Below are 22,845 nucleotides of genomic sequence, written 5' to 3'. Positions count from 1 at the left end.
ATTTTAAGTGTTATATCATTGAAGAACTCAAAACTCAGGCTATAAAAGCCTGTGCAACAACGGGGTCCAGGTTATATAGAGCCTAATAAATTATAATAGTGGCTGATGACCGTAATTTTATTTTACTAGACAGTCAAAAAAAGTTTGCATGGGGACGTGCGGTATCATCGTTTTACCGCTGATAAAAAATATAATATAAATGATAGCTAGTGAAATCATTATTCGAGGTAAACGATAAACTAATATAGTTGGAGGGAATAATGATAAAAAGCCTTTCCCATAAAAACTGATTCCTTAGGTTGATTAATTGGTCCTTTAACAATATTGTTATTTGAAAAAGATAAGGCTGTAAGAAAATTTAATCAAATCTTTAAAATATATGGTTATATTCATTAAAAACTTTTCTAATTATTATCTTATGATAACATTTAAAGATATTATTTACTAAGACGCCCCCCCCCCATTTTATTAAAAACTAATATGACTGAATAAAAAAAATTTAATTTAGTGAAAATATTTAGACAATTAAAATAACGTATCTTATTTAACTGTTGGTAATTTTACGATTAAATATATTAATTATACATTAGAACTAATAATATTCCCTTTTTAACTAATATAATAATTATAGTTACGGAAAATTTATAATATTATTATAAATTAAATAAGCTTTACCAATATCAATCAATAGTTATTGTCTTGCATATAATAATATATTTATAATAACTTTTTCAGAAATGACTATTTCTCAATGATTTATTATGTTATATATATGAAATTATGTAATAATTTTTGATATTGCATAAATATGATATTACTGATGTTTAATATAATAAACTAATAATCTATAAATAACATTTATAATTAGTATTGAGAATAAATTTTTATAATATAGAGAAGTAACAAATTAATATAAAACATTGATTTCCCAATAAAATAAGATTACCTCTGTATGTAATATAAATGAAAGAAAAACAAATTTATTAGCAAAATTAACCTAATGAACAAAGAATCCATATATAAAATATTTCATAAATTATGAATGAAATCTTTATCCGTAAGAGCCGAATTGGAAAGTGGGTAGAAGTTGTTAGAATTATGCATTAAGTTGATTTCACTTGAAGGAGGGTATATCATTTGGTTGTAAAATTGGTTATAAAAGTAATATTCAAAAAGGTTCATGAAATAGTATGGATCAACCGGGCTGGATAAGCTAGGAGAATTATAACCTAAATTGGGTGAATTGTACAAATTGCTCATTAGAGAGTATTGTCGAGTTCCAAGTAGAGGAATTGTTTGATGACTAATATTGTTGGATGAATTCATGAGCGATCCATAAGTAGTATTAAAAATATCCGTTGTTAATATATTACGTTCTTGAAAGTTCATAGATGTATGGTATTCGGTCGCGTTGCGACTAGTGACAAGATTGGTCCTAGCTTCTGGTATATTTGAATTTTTATTAGTATTATTATCATTATCAATGACTGAGGACGATTGTTTCGTATTACTTGTAATCGATGATATTGGAAATAAATTTAACGAGAAATAACTTTTAACATCCTCGTCGAAGGTAGAATCTTTATTCTGGGGATGGGATATATGCTCTGGTGATTTAGAGTTCATAGTAAAACCTTCTGAGTGCTGAGTTAATTTTGGATTAGTACCACCATTATTGTCTAGAGGGGAGCATTCGTCTGGGGAACACCATAAAGGATGAGGATAACGATTTAAATTGAAGGAAAAATCCTGAGGATAGTTGAGGCTTTGGCAAAACATTTTGTAAAAATATGGGTAGTTTAAGTAAGGATTATTGTAAAATGAGTGAGGAGACGCATTAAAATGTTGATAATGAGGAGAAATAAAGGAATTGGAACATCCGCATTTACAACACGAAGATCCTCTTTTCTCATTATTTTGTTCTTTTTTACGGTATGAGCAAATCAATTTAGAAGTTTTTCCATTGTCTAGAGAGGACCCTTTCTTGGCAGTAGATGGGTAGACATAATTATTTCCAACAATTGGTGATTTCAATGATGTAAAAAGTTTAAAGGGATTAAAATGATTTTCTGAACGACCCGATATCTGGTAGGAAGATTTAGCCGAAATAAAATCATATAACGTAGAGTTAACAATGGTTTTAGCAGAAGAGCTAAAGGGGCAAGGGAAGACTGGAGGTGAGAAGATCTTAGTAAAATCAACACTTAAAATAGATTCCCGTTTATAAGGTGTAGAAGAATCTTTATCGTCATTTTTATAGTGTGGCATTTCCTTGGGTACAAAGGCATCTCGGGTTTTATCATTATTGCAAACGTGTATAGAATTTACGGGGAAACGACTATTATTTTTCATAAAGGCAGAATTACCTTCATTTCTAGTAAAATCGTGTTCACTTTGACGAGATCTCATTAGGCGATTAGTTTTGATATCGTCTTGCTTGATAATTTTTCTAGGAGTCATTAATTCAGAATGAGATAAGTTTGACTTGGTGAAAATTATATTTTCTGGATCTAGGGGTCTCTTTTTATCGTTTTGGGGTAGTTTGGGATCCAAATTACTACAAGCCCTGACCAACAACGTTAAAGGACTAGTATCGTCATCGTTTAAATGGCACTTATATATTTTTTTTATTTAAAAAATAGAATTTAAATGAAATTGTTTTCTCAATAAACATGAATGAATACATTATTTTAATATTAAGATGAGCCGAACAAAAAGGTCTTGCGAAAGAGATATCCAGGAAAAGTAGAAATATATATTTAATTTAAAAAAATATTTTCTGAGCTTGTTTTTAATGTTTTAAATTTAAGATATTTATTGGGAGGGGGGAGGGTACTTATCTTGCATATATTATTAGCAGGTAATTCAAGTTATACCAATTTTGTGTTCTTTTTATGGAATCATTATTTTTATGTCAATAAAAACTATCTCTATCATATCTATTAGGAATTTTTTAAAAATTCGAAACTAAAAATAGATTACCGAATAATCATAGGCCTAGTGAAGGGTTTAGTTGGGTAATTAATATTATTTAGCCGCTTAAGCCAATTTTTAGCCGGGCTAAAATATCCGCTAAACCGAGTTTTTAGCCGAAAACTATCACTTTAACCTCGGGGTTTTCCTAAAAATGTAGCAGTTCAAATTTGAAAGAAACCAATTTAAATTAAACCGCCGTTATGTTAGTGAATTTTCTCCAGCGTGCGCCTGTAGATTGAGCCGAATTAGGTGACATTTAGTCACTACCCAACTATACCGAATGGTAAGCACTTGGAGACGTTTCCTCTTTTGGAAATTTGCCTGTTTTTGTAAATATCATTTTAAGCTAATAAAAATTTCCCACCTACTTACTTTGACCCTTTTCTCTCCAAATATATAATAATATATCAGTACTATAGTTAGGTAATTACTAAATTTTAAGCCTTTTGAGCCAATTTTTAACCGGCTAAAAAATCGGCTAAACCAAATTTTTAGATTTTTAGCCGAAAACTATCATTTTGGTCTTGGGGTTTTTCTTAAAAAGATACCACTCAAATTTGGAAAGAACTAATATAAATTAAACGCCTTAATGTTAACGGATTTTCTCTGATAGACGCTTGAAGATTGAGCCGAATTAGCCGATATTTAGCCATTAGACTATAATCACTACAAACAATAATCTAAGTAAAAATTAACAATTTTTCAAAATAATAGCTATAATTCAAATTATTAAGAAAAAGGGCATCACCAAAATTAAACTGGCCAAGGACATGCAATAAGTGAACTATAGAAATCCAATAAATTTATTAGTGGTGCCTCCCTCCCTCTTAGAAAAATCCTGGCGATGTTATAATCAAGTGCTATTTTTATGTTGTGCAAATAATAGGAAAATAAAATTTACAGTTAAAAAATTTATCAGTAGCCTAGCTAGAGTGTATATATGTTTCAACACATCCATAGTAATAAGCACTCCTTAAGATATTTCCTATTTGTGGAAAACATCTCTATAGATCACATCCAGATAATATTTTCTGACTCCGCAGATCCCTAAATGATAAGAGTTTAGGACACTCGCTGCTGTACATAACTAGATTTTGGTACATTCAAACAGATGATTAAAAAACCATTCTATTTTTTATTTTTCATGATATGAATCTAATATTTATTTAGATATATCATCTCAAAAAAAGTGTAAGCTTTTATTTATTTATTAGATTGTCAATTTGTGTAACAAAAATGGATTAGATGTCATCATATCCATCTAAACAAAATATATTACAAATATAAATATTTAATTTAAAAATGAGACACTTCCATACTGAATAATATTATAAGTTTTGTAAATAATGTTAACGTTTGATTTAATACAACTGATATATATATATATATATAACCTGAACCATTTAAATTTAATATAATCAGTGAATCTCTGTTCGAACCAAAGACGCTCCATTTATACCCGACCATTACATTTTTTGCATTTATAATACAGTAAATCGACTTCAAATGGTCAATATTTTGAGGTTAAAGATGTTTTTTTACCAATAAGTTACAAATATATCATCAACATAAAAAATATATTTAATTATATCACGCGATAATTGTAATTTTTTTAAAAAAATATTGCCAGCCACTCGGATCGTGTCATTTATTATAAATTTGATGAATAAAATTTAATCATACAAAATTTCGTCGTATCAAAAATTTGTGTTTCTATCGTCCGCTTTATGATTTATATTTCATTTCATTCTTTTCTAATATTTTACTCAGATCAGAGTACCAAGACTTTTCATTCCCTATCATATTTATAAAGAAAATTTTAAAATATATTCTTCGAATTTCATTTGTTCAGCCCAGTCAGCCAACGACAGATTGTGTCATTTTATAAATTAGATATAATTTTTTTTAATGATTATGTGGCATGCATCCAAAAATGGATGTTATTTAAATGAAATAAATAAAATGTTTCTTATTTTCCAGTTTCTTCTATTTTTTTTATATTCCCTATTTTTTGAGTTTGACTCATCTCAATCTCATCAGAGTAAGACTCATCAATCCCCATCATCTTTCATTATTTGTAAAAATACGTTATATATATAAATAAAATAAGTATTAGGTTTTTCCAATTTCATTAATCATTCAATTTGAAATTATATATAAAAAATTATATTTATATTATTTTTGTTAAATTTTTTTTAGCAGTGTGACAAGGCTTGACAAAGATTGATGGCTTTTATTTTTTTTTGAAAGAAAAAAAATATAAGATAAGGGAAAAAGAAAAAAAAAATTATTTTTAAAAATTTAAATCAGATTCTTTATCTACTTTATTTTTTATTTTTAATATATCAAATCAAAGAAGGTTCTTCTACATAAAATATAAAAGATCAGAAGAATAAACCGGACAAAGAAACTAAGAAGAACTAACATTATAAAAAGAAACCGGATAAAAATATCCCAATTTAATTTATTTGTTTCAAAATTTATAATATTTTTCTAAAATTGGAGTATTTTCACGGATGATACTATGAATGTTGAGTAAGATTCAGGTGCCTCAAGGGAGTGGGGTAAATGAATAGGGCAATTTTATGGGATTCTTTTTGCTAAGTACACTTGTGTCGGGTATTCTGCTGATTACACATAAGTGTAACCTATAACTCTACTAATGATAACATCTTCTCTTTAGACTTTGATTTAGGGTCTAGAAATCTAGTAATTAAAAATGCGACTGGTTTTTTAAAACATCTGGTTACTTGAAAAAAGTTATAAGCAAGATATTATACCTTATTTATATCAAGAGCAATATTATATTTTTTGCTAAATGAATTCTAAAAAAGTTTAAAACCTATTCGTGTCTGATTTCAGCTAAGAATAGATAGGTCACATAAGAAAATTTTTAAAATAATATTATAAAATGATAATAAATTGTAAAATCCGCAATGGCGATGTTGGGGTGGAGCAAAACTCTTTAATTATAATTCGAGCCTGAGATCTGCATAGCCCCGGCCAGTTAAAAATTTTTACACAAGTTGCGCTTTTCCCCAGTGTCAAATAAGGCTCATATTTTTCCTCTATGGCTACAACTGTTTTTTGTATTTGCTATTATTAGAGACCCATGAGCCTTTATTTTTTGATCAAGTTCGGCTCAAGCCAGAAGTAAAAAAAATTATAGGTCCAGTCTTAATCTAATATTTAAAAAAGTCCCTAGCCCGCAATAAGTTTCAAAAATTTTGCCGAAGCCCATCAAATCATTTTATATATATAATTGCTAAAATAATACTAATGGAAATATAATATTTTAATTAGTAATTATTATAATAAATAAGAAAAAAATTTAATTTATTTTGTATTCAATGAAAATAAGCAGTGGCATAAACCCCCCCCCCCCGATGGAAAATATAATTGGGCAAAAATTTTTATAATACTTTTATAATTTTCTAATTCAATAAAACCATCTTGCAATATTTAAAAAAGTACGTGAAATAATTTTAAAAATCTACGAATTAACAATAAAATCAAATTTCATAATTTTATTAATTTCAAAAAAAGTTAAAAATCAACTTCAGCACTTGTACAGTTTTCAATTTTAGTAACCACCCACTCCATCTTATTTTTCAAATTTAAGGTTGTTAAAGCCCGATTCGGGTCAATTTAAAAATGACCTGGTTACGATTTTAGCCATACAATATTGCCTCGAGATTTGGTAAATAGAGGTCTAAACTTTTTTGCCATCTATGAGTAAGATCTCCAGGTTTACATGATATTATTTTGGCCAAAATCTTAATTGGGTCCTTTTTTAAAATCGGCTCGAATAGGACTTTCTAACAACCTTATGTCCAAAGGTGCCACAAGTCTATTTTTAACTACTTTTTTATGTCACCTCTATTATAATAGCATCGCTACAGCCAAGACATCGAATTTTATATTTTTAAAGAAGATAAAAAGTTGATTATTTATAATGTTGATAGTAGTAAAATTTTTAGATACTTTGTTTATCTAATTTTTTTATTTTAAATGATTTGATGATTCTGGAATCTTCGTTCCATCTTGAATGGTATAAACTTTAACAATTTTCGTATTTTGCTAATAACTTTAGTATTTATTCTGATTACCAAGCGGATTGAAGATTAAACTAAAATCGTTCTAAAACGTAAAATCGGCCTAAGACGTGCCGTTATTTTATTTCGCTTATAACTGGTTTTTATTTACTGACTGGAAAAACTGATTGATAAATTAGCAAGTAATAATCATGCATTACATATTAGCGCATACACATATTTAATGATTCTATAATTTTATATAATACGTGATTTGCCAGGTCAAAATTTTCAAATTACGGGAAACATTTGGTCAAAATTTTTTTTGAGAAAGATATTTTAATTGCGGAAAAAAAAATTTGCGGGCCAACTCAGTCAGTATCGTTTTATAATATTTTTTCAAATAGAAAATATTTTATTCTTAGTTTTAAAGCTTTAATTTCCACCTCTTTGCAGCTGAGTTACTTTATTATATAACAGACAAAATTTTATAAAATAACATCTTAATTTATAAAAGTATATTAATTTTATAAAAAATATAAACAATCTTTATTTTCTAATTGTTTCTCAAAATTATTATTTATAGATAAAAAAACGTTTAAAATCTGGAAATTGGGAAAAATTTTTAAATCGTTGCGGGAGTTTTGCGAAAAGGAAATCTATGCGTGTTACTAAAAAGTTGAGGGAGTCTCCTACTAATCCCGCTGATGGAGGAGGCCTGGCAAAACGAAATGTCAATCTTAGGAAATTTTTTTATTTTGCTAATAATAAATTTTTTCCAAACTATCCAACTGGAAGCATATAAAAGTATGAAATAAGCACTTATTGTTGATATAAATTTCAGTTAATGCTTCCAGTTGCTGCCTCTACGCTTATGGCGTGATATCATAGTTTGTATTTGGCTTTTAATTCGGTTATTTTATTTTGTGGCTGGCAAATATTGATAGAATTAATAAGTATGGCACTAAAAATATTAACAAATATAAGATGTTTATAACTTTTATATACTCCGTTCTGGCATAATGCTAATTCTGACAATCCTTTTCTTATTTTAACAATAGTTATTTTCCCTAACCATCGACCAAATAAAAAAAATAAAATAAAATGTACTAATAAAGCACTATTTATATTTAATAAGATGCACTAAACAGAAGAAATTTTCAGAATAAATGTTTTCAGTCGCTTTTTAATCATAAGGTTGGTCAAAATTTTGTTACTAATAATTTTATCCTTTTGCCATATTTTAGAATTAGTGCTCCAAATTATTCAGCCAACTTTAATGTAGATGATCTATCTGTTATATAATAAAAACTTTGTCATATTTTGTGAAAATAAAAAAAAATATATGTAAAGCAAGAATGATATAAAAATAAAATATATATGAAATATCATAAAAATATCCCCGACATAATCTTTTATAAAGCTACTGTATATTTATGAATTAAAAAATCAAATCTACAACTATTTGATTTAGAGGAAATTCCAAACGATATTAGGTTTAGGGTGGATAAAAATCGGCATATCCTAATTAGGCTCAGCCTTAAATTAGGTATCGGCTATCACACTAATCCTAAACTTGTCTTATAAAAATAATGGCAAATTTCACCTCTCATCAAAATAAAAGTATTTGTTATTCACACCTCATAAGATAGAAAAATTTCGTCACCTATCATCAAATAAAGGAGAAAATTTTGATTCACATATCATTTTTGAATCATTATTTGATCGTAATATATAACCATAATTATTTAAAGGATTGGGGGTTTGGAGACGATACCTATCAAGAAATTTGACAACCCCTTTACCATGGATAAATCGTGGTTACGCTACTGAAAATAACGATTTTTCGGTGTATTTAAGCTAGAATAATTTTGTTTGTAATACCCAAAATTTATTATTATTATTAGAAGAAGAAAATTCCAACATTTTTTAAATTATCAACTGTTCTGGTGGGAAAAGGATGACGAGTTTGAAAGAAGCTGAGTTTACTACCAACAGTAGAATACAGTTACGGATAAATATTATCAATAAAATTATAATTTAATATATTTGTCCCATATATTTATAATATAAATCTAAATATAAATCTAAATAAAAACATTAATCAATTGCCGGGCCCTTTATAATTTTTTATAAAAATTTGACCCGTCCAGATTTTTTTATTCGAGAATCAAAATATTCTTCATTATATTTTTTCAGCAGAATATGCATAAATATTAAAAATTGACTTTTTAGCAAGAAGCCTTAATAATAAAATCAAATGATGTCACCGAAAAGAAAATATGTTCGGATTAATTATGTTAGTTATACTTATAGAAGACCCCAAAATGAATCAATGCTATAAATAATCTAAGAAGGAACCACGAGCCATCAGAAACACCGATTGGAAAATAAGGATCGAGGCACTCGAATCCTGGACAAAAGAAACCCTTTATTTTTTGTTATTATTTATAAAAAAGTATGAAAATTTAGGTACCAGATCTGAATATCCTTGCATAATTTGAGAAGTTTTGCATAAAAAAGTTAATGAACTAAAAGGGCCAATTTGTCAATAAAATTTCATTTTGCAACTTATTTTAATTTGATTATATCGAATTCTGTGTCAAATATTAGATTAGATTGCATAAATAAATTAATAACCATATAGATCAACCCTCGTGGTCGTGGTCAATGCAATGGGGGAAAAAAATTTCAGACCCACTGAAAAAGTTGAGCGCTCAGATCTTTGCCAAATTCCTTTAGTAATGTATTTACCACGTATAAAATTAAATTAAAATCTGCATATTTTTTTATACCAATATTATCTTTGAAAAATTTTGAATAAAAATGAAAAATTATTTTATAAAATAACAAGGAGATAGCAATAGGATTTTTCTAAATTATTATATTTTATAATTAATGAATCTTTCATTCTTTATCTTCTTATACTATCTTAGGAGTTGTATATTTTTTTTATATTTAGCTTATTTTATATTATAAATTTCAGTAAAAGCTTGCCCTATATGAACTCTTTTAAATATGAGCAACTACCTTTCCAATTTGAGCATAATAACAAAAAGATCCAGTAATCCTTTCTATTCCCCCCCCCCCCACAAAAAAAAATTTAAACGTGCGCCTGCTTTAATGACCAAATTATAGAGGTTTTGCTTAACTAATATAAACATTCATACGTAATATAATGTGAATGAATGATGGATAATGAATGAATGTAAATGTTATATTTTTACAAGATGCAAAAATGATAAATTGAATCTAGCTAGCTATATCTCTTGTGTCAAAAAATGTAATATTTTATGTTTTTTTTTAAATATTTATTATATAATTTTTTTTGATATATATAATTTATTACCGTTTGTTACAGTAAATTTTTTTTTTGAATTTTATTTTTTATGTAATAATTTTATAAATATAAATATTAAAATAATTTATATTATATTTTTTTTATATTTAAATTTAGAGATTCAATCATCATTATAAAGATAAAGGTTTTGGTTTTCTTGGAAAAAAAATTTTATTACAAAAATTATTCAATGTAATATGGTGGATGTTAATTCATAAAATATTATTAGGGAGGTCACCGTGTACGTTCATAATAGTGTGATAAAAATTTTTGACCAATACAAAAAAAATGTAAGAAAAAGAATGATAGAGTGCGGAAGACATATTGGTAATAAAATAGTGAGATCATGGATAACAGCGAGAACCGGCACTGGTCCTAAATCCGAAAGAAAATTCAAATCGGATTCGAATATTTTAAATTTTTATAATCTATTGATATTCGCAGGGATTCGAACCAAACCCAGAGAATAAAACCCGGGTTTTAGGGGAAAACATCTGAACCAAACTTGAACCATGTTTATAAAATTTTTAAACCCCGAACCGAGCCCAGGAATTTTATTTGAATACGGGTTCAGTTTATTGTTTAAAATCATATATTAAGATATTTGTGTAATTGACAAATATTAATAATTTAATTGAGATTTTATAATATTTAAAAATTTCTAATTAAGTGAAGTGTTAAAATTTTTTAAACAACTTAATTCATTTACGCCATTTTTAAAATTTTAATTTATTCTCAAAAATTCCTATTGGAGTATTAATAAATTTTAAACAATTAAATTCATTTACGCCATTTATTTTTAATTTTTAACTAATTCTCAAAGATTATTAACTATAATAAACTAAAAATGAACAAGTCTAAGTAAAAATTATTATATTGGATATTGTTAATTTTCTAAATATAATTTTTCAAATTGATACATGACTGCTTTGTATTTTTAACTATATTTTGCATATAAATAAAATAAAAATTTATTTTTTACACCAAATTTATGTCTATTTTTTAATTATGATTTTATATAGATTTATTTTATCAATTCAAAAATTCTTAAACCTGAGTTGAACCCGGAACCAAACCCAGGTTCATAAATATTTCCCTGAACCGAACTCGAACCGACTTATTTTTTAATCTTAAACCGAACCCGGGCTAAAATTTTGCCGGGTTCGCATCCCTGGATATTCGTATTAAAATAATTTTTTAATTTATAGATGATTTTTAAAAATTTCCCGCAAATTAAATGTATTAGATTACAACGCTGTTTCAATTAAGACGTTGTAATTTAGACAATTTAGTTAGTCAATCACTTCACAAAATAAAAGTCCTACAACTGGGGGAGGTCGAGCCCCCTGAAAATTTTGAAAATAATTTTTGAGCCCCCAGAGATTTTAAAAGCTGAAGCTTTTATCATTTTCAGTCTTGTTTTAATGACAGATAGGTAGTAGATAGATACTATACTAGTTTTAATTATTTATATGGCACATTATGTGCAATACTATATTCTATAACTTGATGCAATTTATTTTCATATTTAATTTTATGGTAAAAATTATATTTAGTTAAAAAGAACATTTGTGCCAAGATGGGATAGTATTTAATAGATATCAGAGACCTGCAGGCCCGACCCTAAGCCCAGGCCGCATTTTAAATTTTTAAAATATACCCGTGCCGGGCTGTAAAATTTTTTTAAAAAATTTATACAACATGAATTATTATATTCGTCAATTAGATATAGTTATAATGATTATAGTTATGATTAATATAATGTTGGGTGATAGTTAAGACTAGCTAACACTCATAGTATCTATTACATAATTATAGTTTTTCTGCCATGGAATAAATACGCAAAGGATAATAGGTAATAAATACATTATAAAAATTTTTTATAGTATCAATTTGTAATTTACTAAATTTTTGTTTAGAATAAAAAAATATAAAATATGTAGTTGTAAAACGGCTCGTTTTGAGCCGATTTTTAAAAACGCCTAACTCAGTATTTTATCCAGAAAAATATTACGCAAGCCTGAAATTTTGTTCATAGGAGCCAAAGTCTAGACATATAGTATCGAAATTTCGTTTTTAAAAATCGGCTCAAAACGAGCCGTTTAACAACATTAGCTAATATGCTTGCTTATTATATGATAATACTCGCCGAAAAATATGATAAAATACCGAATAGGTGAATTATTTGTATATACCAGGTCGATATAATTTTGAAAAATTCCGAGCCGAGTCTAAAAAATTTTTTTTTAAAAAAAAATCCGGGGAGGGCTTGGCCTAAAAATTTTTGAAAAATAAATCCGGGCCAGGCCGTGCAAATGCTACCTCTGCAGGTCTCTGATAGATATAAAGGTGGGAGGTAGTTTCTTTTGCTAAATCTTATATCTTGCTAAATTTCAACAAAGAAACAGGATAGTTTAGGCATGTTTAAAATATGGGCGTATATTTATCGCCTAAATTTTGTAATATGGGTTAATATATACCGGTGCCGTTTACATGTAAGGGAGACCGAGGGCAAAAGGGGAAAGACGCAAAACGTCTAAAATTTTATATATTATTTTGAAAATATGTCTTTTTATGCAATTTTTGAAAAAGCAAAAGAAGTAAAAGAATTTTTTTAAATAATTTAATGATAAAAAAACAAAAAAATAATTTCGTTTTTTTGTTTTAAACTAAAAATACCTAAATTTTACAAAATTATAAGTTAACTATCGATTAAACTTGTTCCCAGATTTTAGTTCTCATCGAAAAGCCGCTAAATAATATAAAGTTGACCACTAAGCCCGGGATTGAATGGCAAAAAGTGAAGTGCCAATCAAAAAAGCTTAATCAACATAAAATAAAAAATGGTAGGAAAAATTGAAATAATGAATGTTACTACGTAGTCTACTTGTTGTAACATATTTTTTTTTAAGATAATAGATTTAATTTACAAGGTGTTTAGAGTGGTAACACAAGAATTATGCCAATAACGACTCCTACTATAACAGCCGTGTATAACATTAATTATTTTTGTAATTTAATGTAATATAATACCTATTATTAATTGTCCATTTTATTCAATAAAATCCAAGATGTATGTTTTTCATTTATATTTGCCCTTTTCTATCATATCCTTTACCACTTAACATGGGCATAGAGAATGATGACAACTATATCCTCTAAGATGACAACTATCTCCTCTAAATATTAAATATACACACACTCCAATTTTTATTTATTTTGTAACCTGATGTTTAAGCAATCAAATGATAACACTATTAAATTCGATAGAAGAGAAATACATTTTTTATCGTAGAAGAGCAAAACCATTGCTGTCCAACCCCGATACCGTACTATAGTATGAATACTCTGTAAAATGTATAGTGCAATCGATCTATGTTCCCCTTAATTTAATCTAATTTAAAATTTCCTATGTCTCCTATTCTAGTATAGTTTTTTAAAAATTATTCGACTATTATTCGTTTGCATTATTACTTAACTAATCTAATAAAATTAGAACGAATCAAATAATATTAAAATTCTTAAGAACGAATCGAATAATATTACACAATAATTAAAATTCATATTCGTGAATATTATTAGAACAAATGAAACATTTAGATTAGGGCTATGCCGATATTAACTATCGGATCGGATCGGCACCGATATTTAGCGTTTTCCAAAAATATCGGATCGGGCCGATATCTGTAAAAACTGATCCGATTTTTTTACCTTTCTTTTTTTTGTTATTTTATGTATATTTATTTTACATTAATAATACTTTCTAAATAATTTTTTTTTAAAACAATGCAAATGCACAACACCTCTTAAATTTTATTTATTTTTTTAAAGAATTATGGAAATATTTTACAAAAAAAGATAATTTTGCAAAATGCGTTATCTGCGGAATTCTAATTTCCCGTAAGCATTTTTTAATTAATGTAGAAATAAAAAAATTAAATTAAATGCATAATTCGATTTTTTGCATAAAAAATATTGAATTCTTAATTACATTTGGTTCAAAGGGAGTGGTGAAAAATCAATATGAACCAACATCGGTTCGGATCAGTGAAAAATATGTGGATCGGCACAGCCATAATTTCGATTCATAAATTTGGAGCATACTAACAGCTCTGCCAATATCAAAATATTTATTCTACAATGGGAATAACAGAAGAACCAAATGTTAATTAATTAAAAGCTCTACATAACATATGATTTTGCTTCAGTTGGAAGTGAAGTCCAAATTAGGTAGATATTGGCATAGATTTTAGTGTGTCTAGTCGTTCATCATTTTCACCCTCCTTATTTAGGTTATAACACAGTTTCGGTTGATTTCGCTCCAACATCTGATTTGAAAAATAAGGCACACATTAAGCACTGAATATTGACAAAAATTTCAAATTTAGCTTTCTTAGATTTTTACAAGATTACTTAATTTATTTGTTTAGATTATAATCAAGCTTCACAGATTAATTGTGCTAAAATATCTAATTTAAACCATAAAATTAGTGTTAAATAGTGGTGCTATAGGATAGATTTTAGAATTCGTCTCTCAAGTCCTTTTAACAAATTCAAGCATAAATTTTTTATTTAATAAAATTTTAAATTATCAGTAAGTTAGGGTTTATGAACTGTGATGAATAGGGATAAACATTAGGATTTATATATAGTACCAGTGTAATAAAATACATCATATGATATCGTTAGGTTACTAATATTATATAAAAATAATCGTCTTATAATAAATCAATCTTAATATAAAAAATAAAACTGCTAAACTAGTTAATTTAATAACGTACTACGGAGCGTTAATCAGTTTCATTTTTTTTAAGAAATAAAGGATTAAGAAAAAAACCAATTAAATAACAAAAATTCGCATTAAATGGGTAAAAAAAATAAATTCCAATAATGCATTAGATAAGATAATAAAAAAATCCTAAATCAATAAATCACAATTTATTCATAATAAAATTTTTGCAACACTAATTACAAATGTTTTATAGTAAAAAATAAATATAACTAAATCTTGAAGTATATTTATTGGTGGCCAGAATCAAGTCCATTCTACTTTCTTAGACAAGTAATTATTTGCCGCTTCAAACTTCATAGAATAATATTAATTTTTATTGTTTTTTTTCCAAAGACTTATATTCCTTAAGGTATCCATTTAGAATTCAATAAATAACATCAAAATCTCAGTCAATCTTCTAATGGCCATAGTTGCCCACAAGAAGCATGGTGCCAAACCGTTAAGTAATAATTCTTTTATTGACTCCTAATAATCTAATAAAAAATAAAATTATTTTAAAAAGTTTACAAATAAAGACTAAATAAAAAACAGTTGAATTATGGTTCAGAAAATTAAAATAAGTATTTCGGTTTCAAGATGAGGTTCCATATCTTGCCCCAGTGTCTCTTTCTTTGAAAAATTCCCAACAGAGTTTGACACTTACAAATATAGCTAGTAGAATTTTTAAAGTAGTGTTTGGGTAAATTTTTTCGGTATATTTTGTTCGTAAATATATTTAAATATTCTTAATGGTTGTTTAGTTCAAAGAGTCTGAAAAGCAATAGTTCCAAAAACGTTAAACACATTAATATAATGTAATTGTCTATCATATTTTCCATATCTTTACAATATTTGAATAGAGTTTCTGCTGTAAATTCAATTAAGGAAGTACTGTTTTATAAAAAATTAAAATGTAAACTATGGTTCCCTAATTGTTAAAATGACTTCCATGAATATGATAGCTTCTGCGTCGACTATCATAATTAAAAAAAATATATGTTTCAAGTCTTTTCTATGTTGCAGATACAAATCTATTTTTCAGATATAGTTCGTTATTGACTTTAGAGAAAAATTTGGAGGCTAAAACCTTTTCCCCATAAGATAAATTCCACTTAATATGTATACGGGTAGGGCGGACAATTGTTGAAAGTATTTTTACAGGCCCGAGCCAAAGTTTTGATAATGTTTTTAAAACTGATAATTATATTTATGTCGTTTTCCTTCATAAAAAATTATTATGAGCTGAGGTGTACAACTTGTACAATATATTTTAAAATAATTACAGGCCAAACCAGAAGCCCAATAGCCAAGGACCCAGTTGATCTCTACGTCTAATACCAAATTATAACAGCAGATGAATTTATATTTACAAATATTTTTCGCAAATTTTGCATCCGCTTTGATCTGAAAGTTATGAAAACCTTTTAAATTTGTAACTTTCTTTATATATACTCCAAATTCATATCGAATTAGTTGAATCGCATCAATATGTGAGTCCCACATATATCTAAAACGAATTATTCGTTATTCGATTCGAAGGCCCTTTAATTCAGAGCCAAATAAAGTCTATCCTAAGTAACTACAAATATGATCAAATTTATTTCCGTTTTTTTAAATATATAATTTTAAGGGTTTCAATTCTTTTCTACATATAACATAGAAAATTATAAACCGTTTCATAAGAAATATTATTTTTCTTAATATTGATAAGCGGCAGGAGTCAAAGAAGCTAAAATAATTAATTTTTGGATTTAGTTAGAAAATTATATTAGAAAGTTAAAGAATAAAAAAAAATAAGCTTATTGTTATTTATTCTCAAGAATATTAATTAAAATAAAATATGTGCTTTATAAATACAAAAAAAATACAAAATTTTAAATGTCAAGTCATACCGTTAATTTTTATTCAAATTTCCTGCTAGGTGCATGTCATTTTAAAAAAAATTTTACTTTTGTAAGATGTTTTATGTAATGGAGGAGTGAGAACAACTCAAAATATTTTTATTTGTGCTAAAAGAAAATGATAATAACTCAATTAAAATTTCTAAATGAATCAATAAAAATATAAGTGCAATTATATGTACTAATTAATGAACATAGACATACTATCATATTATACCAAATAAAGTTAATATTGTCATAAAAAAACAACTAATTTATCCATATTTGTGTCTGACAGGCAGCTCTGATTTTGATTAACGGCGGAAATGACAGTGTAAAGTGTATAATGAGAAGATATAAAAAATTTAACCATGTTTAAATAATAATTTGTGAAACTGATTATTATTAACTAAAAAAAATTTCACATAATATCAAAATTTATGAGTCATTATCATTGTCGTAAATTAAGATAAAAAAATGTATAATTAGACTTGAAATACGGAAACTCTAAAAACAAATGATATTATAAATTAAGTTGCGTTTTATGACAAATATTTTTTCAAAGTAATTTTTAGAACATTTTATAATGTATATATGATTTACTATATACCCGCAAAATTAAGCCTTTAAAATATTGCAATATTTATATGGATACGATTTTAATGATAGTGAGGAAAGCTTAGGGCTATATTTATGAGGTTGAGACGAGTCATTCCATATGGCCATATAATTATTTAATATTTTCCTTTGTTATTATTTATTAATAAATTGTTTATAAATAACTAGCTAATAACCCGTCAAGAATGACGGGGTTGAGGTGTAATTAATTAATTTGTGTATATGGTACTAAATATGTTTTATATTATAATTTAGGAGAAAAAGAGGTAAAATTGTTGCAATGTAACCCGTGAGCATTAAGGGTATTAGAAATATCAAAATTTAAATTTTTCATAGGAATCATATTGAGTAAAATTAAAAATAGAGATTCTTCAAAATTTTTGAATTTTAAATATGGGCTAGACATTGGCCTTAAAATTTTGTTTTGCAGACACAGCTAGGCCTGATCAAAAAACCACGTCCCATGCAACTTTCCCAAAATTTTATTTATTTCTATTGTAATTTAATAAAAATGTTAAATTTAATTTTATATTTAGAATAAAATTTAAATTTGTGATAGAAATCATATTGAATAAAATTTAAAATAGAGATGCTTGGAAATTTTTTAATTCTAAATATGGGGTAGACATTGGCCTGAAATTTTTTTGCAGACATAGCCAGGCCTGATCAAAAAACCAAATCCCATGCAACTTTCATAAAATTTTGTCATTTATTTCTATTGTAATTAAATAACAATGTCTTAAATTTAATTTTTATATTCCATTTATTTCTATTGTAATTTAATAACAATATCTTAAATTTAATTTTTTATTTAGAATAAAATTTAAATTTGTGATAGAAATCATATTGGGTAATTTAAAATAGATATGCTTGAAAATTTTTTAATTTTAAATATGGACTAGACATTGGCCTGAAATTTTTTTTCTCAAACCTGGCCAAACCATAATAATTTTGTAATTTTTTCTCAAGCCTGGAGATAGGTAAATCTCTGAAAACCATATTGTTGGGAAAATTTCCTCAAGCCCGCCAAAGACCATAATAATTTTGTTAGTTGAGAACTGAAATAAAATATATAAAAGTCATAATTTATTTAAAAATAAAATCAGAATATGAAAGTTGCGTGGGCTTGGGTTTTTAATCAGGGTGGCGATTTCTGCAAAAAAAATTTTCAGGCCAATGTCTAGCCCATATTTAAAATTAAAAAATTTTCAAGCATTTCTATTTTATATTTTACACAATATGATTTCTATCACAAATCTAAATTTTATTCTAAATATATCATTAAATTTAAGACATCATTTTATTAAATTACAATAAAAATAAATGGCAAAATTTTATGAAAGTTGCATGGGACTTGGTTTTTTGATCAGGCCTGGCTATATCTGCAAAAAAAATTTTCAGGCCAATGTATAACCCATATTTAAAATTCCAAAATCTTAAGGCATCTCTATTTTAAATTTTATCCTATATGATTTCCATCACAAATTTAAATTTTGATATTTCTAATACATGCTCACGGTATACATTGCAACAATTTTACCTCTTTCTCTCCTAAATTTTAATATTTATATAAATGTTATTAATAAAGTATATTTAGTACCATACACACAAACTAAATAATTACCATTCACCTTCAGTTAGTATGGTAATAAACGGCAGAATTTTAGTTAATATATATATATAATTAATATTTTAAATTTAATTATATTTAAGTTGGTGCATGCTTAAAACATACGACTTTGAAACGGGAGGCTTGTGTTCGACTTTCGTAGAAGAGCAAAAAAATAACATTACACTATATAGTCTCCTTAAATTTTAAATACATTAGGAAGATACGAAAACGATCATGTTTTGATTATATATATTAGATATCTAATTAATAAAAATTTACTATAAATTATATTAGTTTATCTTGATGAACATAAAATTAGAATTTGGAATAGGAAACAGAACCCGGAACCGAATCATATGTAAAAGAGCATGGAACCTCTATTTAAAATTACTATTTGAACCACGGAACCATTTCTAACAGAAGTATATCAAATTTATGTGTATATATTATTTTTAAAAGTTGCACCACTTTTAGGATTTAAGAGTTAATTTTTTTCCAATGAGTTCAAAGCATCGTTTTTAAAAATATTATAAAAAAACATTTTTTTTACCCAAAATAAATATGTCTAGGAGTCATCAATGTTCGGTACCCCTGATATTCCCCCCCCCATATATTAATTTTCAAACTACAAAAAATTATATTTATTTTTTTAGCAATATAATATATTATTCAAGTATGCTCGGTATTGCGTTTGTGCTAGTCAAGACAAAGATAATTGCCGCTATCATTTCTTTCATCTTTTTTAAAAAAATTATTAGTATCACGATAGTCTGCTATTTCATTAATTTTTAAAATTTAATAAAAATTCAATATTTATTACCGTTTTCTCTCTAGGAAAACAACATTTGAGGGAATTTCACAAGGTTTAAATAAAGTCATTCTATTGTTAGAGCCATCATAAAAGTGATTTAGTGTATAAAATAAAAATATAAAGGCAATAATCCTAAACTTTTTCATTCAAAGAAGAATGAATCATAAGAAATATTAAATTCTAATTCAATAGTAAACATTCTGAATGTAGTCCTTTAATAAGATCACATCTTTTCTGTTACCCCGAAAATATATTTGTATTTATAAAATACTCTTTTTTTGTACTATAAGAGCCATACTTGATAACTCTTCGAATCGAACGATGAAAAGATTAAACTGTGATAATCCAATTTCAAGATTAGTGAATGCTGGCCGTTTATTATGATTTTTTTTGGTTTGAAATAATCGAATACCGAGTTCTAATATAAACTTTATGCTACAGAAAATTGAAATAAATCGATTTTTTTTATTTAAAGCCTATTAGAATATAAGAAATGCAGTTTTTAGGGAAAAGAGCGATAAATTTCAAAATTTAGTCTAAATATTTTATGTTTTTTGTATAGAAAAGTAATTCAAATGAAAGAGGGACGGGGGAACCCCTCGCTTGGCCCCAACCCCTTAGGTGCGTTACAAAATTTCCTAAAAAAATAAATTGTTTATTAAAAAAATGTGAAACTTGAACCTTCTTTAGTCCAGGTTCATGAAACTAACAAATGACGTAGTAATAATCGGCATATGATTTAACATAGTAAACCCCCACCAACCTTTGTTACAAAAAAAAGTTCAAATAAGTTATCACTCATCTTATTACTTAATAAGCTTGTAAATGTAGAAGTGTTGAGATCACGCTTCAAGCCATCAGATTCATAATATATCGAGAAGAGTTGACTTTTTATTCGATGGTTTAGATTTAATAAAAAAAACGCGGCTTGGGGCCATACTAAGTAGGCGTAATTTGCCCGCAAGTCTGCATTAAGATTATTTTATTCTTATTTCTTAAAGAATCAGCATATTATATTTATGATTCGATAACTATTTTTTCTTATCCTATAAAATGCTATTTTAATCTATGAAACATCACTTATTTATTTGTAAGATAAGTTCAAATACACATTTGAGATGACATATTATATAATATATAAAAAATAATGAGACTTGCATGGGCGGCGAAGATGGCTGAACGTATTCCAAATGATTTGAGAATATGGATTTATTGGCGGCTGCCGTTAACATCTTCTCCACAAAGAAAAACGAAATAGTTTATATAAAATTTGTTTTCCTAAATGGAGTATTACGTTTTGTGGAATAAATTGAGAAATAATTAAGGAATTAATCAATATTTCTTTATATATACTTTTAATCAATTTACTGTGGAACAAATATTAAAAGCCAATCAGGTAGGAAAATATTTTTGAAAGATCTTGAAACAATTTTAATAAATAATAATAATTACGAATTTTCGGAATCAAAAAAAATGGGAGTGTTGCCTTTTTATTTATATTTTTTAGATAGAATTTAATAACATCATTCATCATATTTTATATTTTACATAATTTTCAAAGCTTTTTTTATTGAATTTATTATTATTATTTCTTATATATTTAATTTTAAAAAAGTAAATATTAATTAATTATTGTTTTTAATTATTATTATTTTTTTGTAAAAAAAATTATTATCTCATTAAACACGATATAGACTGACAATGTTTAAATTTTTTTTAAAAAAACGATATATAAAATATCAAGAATAAATGTCACAAAGCGGCAACATTTGATTTACAGTAAATAAAATATGTCTTGATCGTTATTTTTATTTCATACAGATTTTGCACCCCTAACATACAGTGTTGAGCAGATTTAATTTAAAACATTTCCATATTTTATAATTCGTTTGTAAATAAAATTATTTAAGTTGTAAAAATTGATAAATATAAATATGTTATTTTAACAATTTTTTGCAAGAATTAAAAAATACGGAAATGTTTTAAATTAAATTTGCACAACACTGTATATACAATAGAAATATAAGGGATTATCTAATTGGTCATGGGAATCTCGTAAACAAAACCATGAACTTAATAAAATGCTTAATCAGCCAAACTAATAAAATAATATTTTTTAGTCTACTAAATGGGACTTGTATTACCCTATCATTAGATCGATTGAGCGATATTTACTGGTCAAATTCAAAGATAGTATAACTTATCGGGAAGGACTCATTCTGTCTTTCATGACTATTTTATAATGTACTTAGGTGAAATTTTTAATGAAACAGGGGAGAATCTACCATAGAAATCTGGAATCCATCTTTTAAAATTTCTATTAGCAGAACCCACATTTAAACCAGTTTATATTTGTTTAAAATGTAAAGCCATTCAAACACAATAGTTTGCCCAAAGTTCAAAACGCAATAATGCAGATTCGTGTTTTACAATCATAAGGATGACCTGTAGATTATCTTTTTTTTATTACTTTTATATTTTTAAGAGGAGAACACATTAAAAATTGGTTTAGACAAGGAGGTTATATAATAATGTCGTTATATTAAAAAACATAAAACAATGCATGTTTAGGACTTGAGAATATCCTCCTTAACCCGATTGTTTCTCATCTTCTCCCTCGCGTTATATTGCCCTATTTTATTATTATCATTATTTTCTTTCTTTAAGAAATTATCCCTCACAGAAAAAAATTATCACTGCTCATTTTAAACCACTCCTAAATGTTTAGAAGGCTGATCTACTACCTAAAACATTTTATAGACCGAAAGCCGTATTGTGCATACCACCATACCACCTTACGGAA

The 22,845-nt window shown here is 26.5% G+C and overlaps 1 protein-coding gene across 5 annotated transcripts; it reads right to left on the bottom strand.

Annotated features, from left to right (window-relative positions):
* Positions 1–836: 836 nt before the first annotated feature.
* On the bottom strand, positions 837–21,503 carry LOC135925404 (uncharacterized). Of its 5 annotated transcripts, XM_065460703.1 has the most exons (6): positions 9,651–9,810; positions 9,487–9,607; positions 9,321–9,439; positions 3,170–3,297; positions 2,983–3,121; positions 838–2,613 (listed from the first exon to the last, which is right to left on the bottom strand). In XM_065460703.1, exon 6 carries the CDS (start codon positions 2,458–2,460, stop codon positions 1,030–1,032), a length of 1,431 nt encoding a protein of 476 aa, XP_065316775.1. In that variant the 5' UTR covers positions 2,461–2,613; positions 2,983–3,121; positions 3,170–3,297; positions 9,321–9,439; positions 9,487–9,607; positions 9,651–9,810; the 3' UTR covers positions 838–1,029. The 5 variants fall into 5 exon arrangements, with proteins under 5 accessions (XP_065316773.1, XP_065316775.1, XP_065316774.1 ...); XM_065460702.1 differs by lacking the exons at positions 2,983–3,121; positions 3,170–3,297; XM_065460701.1 differs by lacking the exons at positions 2,983–3,121; positions 3,170–3,297; positions 9,321–9,439 and having other exon boundaries at positions 837–2,613; positions 9,651–9,811.
* Between the last annotated feature and the right edge of the window lie 1,342 nt (positions 21,504–22,845).

Source organism: Gordionus sp. m RMFG-2023, chromosome 2 (genome assembly GCF_954871325.1).
Source record: "Gordionus sp. m RMFG-2023 chromosome 2, tfGorSpeb1-WG-v2, whole genome shotgun sequence".
NCBI lineage: Eukaryota > Metazoa > Nematomorpha > Gordioida > Chordodea > Parachordodidae > Gordionus > Gordionus sp. m RMFG-2023.
Note: the sequence above shows the minus strand (reverse complement) of the source record. Positions and strands in the feature narration are given on the sequence as shown.

Coding starts and splice junctions, on each gene's coding strand:
- LOC135925404 (XM_065460700.1), bottom strand. CDS start 21,274: ATGTTAACGGCAGCCGCCAATAAATCCATATTCTCAAATCATTTGGAA. Junction 2,614..21,196: donor CATCTTCGCCGCCCATGCAA/GTCTCATTATTT, acceptor AAAATATATAAG/TGCCATTTAAACGATGACGA.